This window comes from Aplysia californica, unplaced genomic scaffold (genome assembly GCF_000002075.1).
Source record: "Aplysia californica isolate F4 #8 unplaced genomic scaffold, AplCal3.0 scaffold01262, whole genome shotgun sequence".
Classification (NCBI taxonomy): Eukaryota; Metazoa; Mollusca; class Gastropoda; order Aplysiida; family Aplysiidae; genus Aplysia; species Aplysia californica.
Window position 1 is genome coordinate 103,894 of NW_004798532.1, and position 2,500 is coordinate 106,393.

Below are 2,500 nucleotides of genomic sequence, written 5' to 3' on the forward strand. Positions count from 1 at the left end.
CACACACACACACACCTTTTTACGATTCAGAAGAGTTTTGGGAGTTTAAAAAAAGGCCCAAATTGCTAGCCTGATTTACTTACATTGCTTAGAGAAATATTATAATTTAATTCTCACTATTTCAGTTTTGACAAAGTGGGTGGGTGGGTGGTTGGAGCGTGCCACTGGTAGGCCCTACTTCTTTCCTTTCCCTCTGTTAAAATTGTATTGTTTCAGTCTTTTTTTTAATGTACGAGTTTTACGGCGCTCGCATCTGCGTAAGGTCATACTTATGAGCGCGCGAAACACAAGTTAGTTGCATTCACGACAGTTCACTGCACGACTGGGCTCGGGTCAATTATCAGATATCTAATTTAGAAAAACTTTTTAAAAATAACAGAAATATGTTAAACAAATTTATTTCATTTCACATTTTCCTACAAAAGCCAACGCCCTTCATAAAATCCAGAATTCTGTTGGAATCGACGACGGAAAACAGATCTTGCAATATCTTGCGTCTAAAGTATATCCTTCGGGTCTCTCCGAAGTCTAGCCTATCTTTTTTTCCTCAGTACCTCACTAAATGACCATTATTGTGTCGATGTGCTTCTCTCTACTCAAACTAACTCTAGTTTTGACCAGAACAAAACGATTGAATGATTTAATTCTTGCTGTCATATTTTGTGTGTCATTTAACTATAACAGTAAGCCTAAACAACTATCTCCTAAAAATCAGCATCATTATCAACAACAACAACAACAACTACAACTACAACTACAACAACAACTACAACCCAACTGTGGTACCCAGTTGTACCAGCAAAACTAATCAGCCATAATACATAATAATAATTTACTATGGATCATGACATAGAACATCTTTCTATCTTTCGGACTCCCGAATAAAGCCTCCGATATTTAAAAAAACAACAAACAAACAAACAAACAAACAAACAAACAAACAAAGACGAACGAAAAACAAAAATGAAACATTTCAAACACAAGATATCAGTATCTCAATGTAGAGCATTCTTGTTATCTCAACTGTGATACACAAATCAAAATAAATTAAAAATTATTCAAAAAACCTCATATTTACTATACGGCACCCTCATTTGACATTTTATGTACATATATAATCATTTCTAGAAAAAAAAGTCTCTGACTGTGGTTATATTTCGCAACTGCGCGGAGCAAATAGTAAAAGAAATGTTTGTTTTTTTGTGTAAAAAAAAAACACCAAAAAAAACCCAAAACAAAATGAAAATACTGAAATGAATCTACTGTACATTTACTACAATCAACATGAGTTGGGGGGGAAAATAGAGAAACATATATTATATATATATATCATATAATATAAAGAAAATAAATGTGGCACGATAAATCTTTAAAAGAAAGAAGCAAAATTTAAAACCAAAAAAAAAGAAAGAAAAAAAAAAGAAGAGAAGGAGTGGGAGAGTAAGACAGGTTTGGGTTTTTTTCCCCTGGGAAGGGGGGGGGGGGTGTGTGGAGAAAGGAGAGGGGGCCAACATCATGCAGATCATGGGAACCGTTGGTTAGGAGTAGGGTGGGGGGTGGGGGTGCGGGTTGTTTAAAAAAAAAAAAAAAAAAAAAAAAAAAAAACAAGGAAAAAAATCGAAATAAGTGAGGGATAATAAGTGTAGTCTGTTGTCAGTGTTTAGAAGAGGCAGACTTTCCCACAGACAGACATTTGTCTGCCGGCTCGTTGCAGCCCTGTTGGCGGATGTTGTAAGGAGAGTTGTCTTCCCCTAGGAGCCAGAAGGTGGTGATGGCCCCTTTGCCCTGTCACAGACGGACATTGGATTAGGAATTGATATAAAATAATGATGATAATATTAATATAATATATGTGAAACAGTGGATATATTATGTATATTATTATTATATGTATATTATTATTATATATATTATTATTATGGATATATAATTGAAGATGTTCTACGCCCCCATGAACATACATTTTATATCACTCTTGTCTGTTTGTCTGTCTGTCTGTCTGTCTGTCTGTTTTTCTCTCTCTCTCTCTCTCAAACACACATACACACACACACACTTCTTCTCTATCTCCCCTCCCCTCTCTGCTCCCCCCCCCCTTTCTCTCTCTCTCTCTCTCTCTCTCTCTATATATATATATATATATATATATATATATCTATCTATCTATCTATCTATCTATCTATCTATCTATCTATCTATCTATCTATCTATCTATCTATCTATCTATATATATATATATATATATATATATATCTATCTATATCTATATCTATATGGTGTATCCCTTACCTTCATCTCCACAGCGCCCCTCATCTCGAAGTGGAATGTTACAAATTCTTCTTCCTCCCTCCCCTCTCTCTGTCTCTCTCTCTCTGTCTCTCTCTCTCTCTGTCTGTCTGTCTCTCTCTCTGTCTCTCTCTCTCTCTCTCTCTCTCTCTCTCTCTCTCTCTCTCTCTCTCTCTCTCTCTCTCTCTCTCTCTCTCTCTCTCTGACGGGTATC

At 35.8% G+C, this 2,500-nt stretch overlaps 1 protein-coding gene across 1 annotated transcript in view; it reads right to left on the minus strand.

Moving 5' to 3' along the window:
• Positions 1–1,425: 1,425 nt before the first annotated feature.
• LOC101846550 (atrial natriuretic peptide receptor 1) overlaps positions 1,426–2,500 on the minus strand; it is a gene marked incomplete at its 5' end in the record, with an annotated part of 41,090 nt that continues 40,015 nt past the window's right edge. Inside the window, 1 exon segment of the mRNA XM_035973472.1 lies at positions 1,426–1,785. Within this exon segment, the coding sequence (XP_035829365.1) occupies positions 1,654–1,785 (132 nt within the window).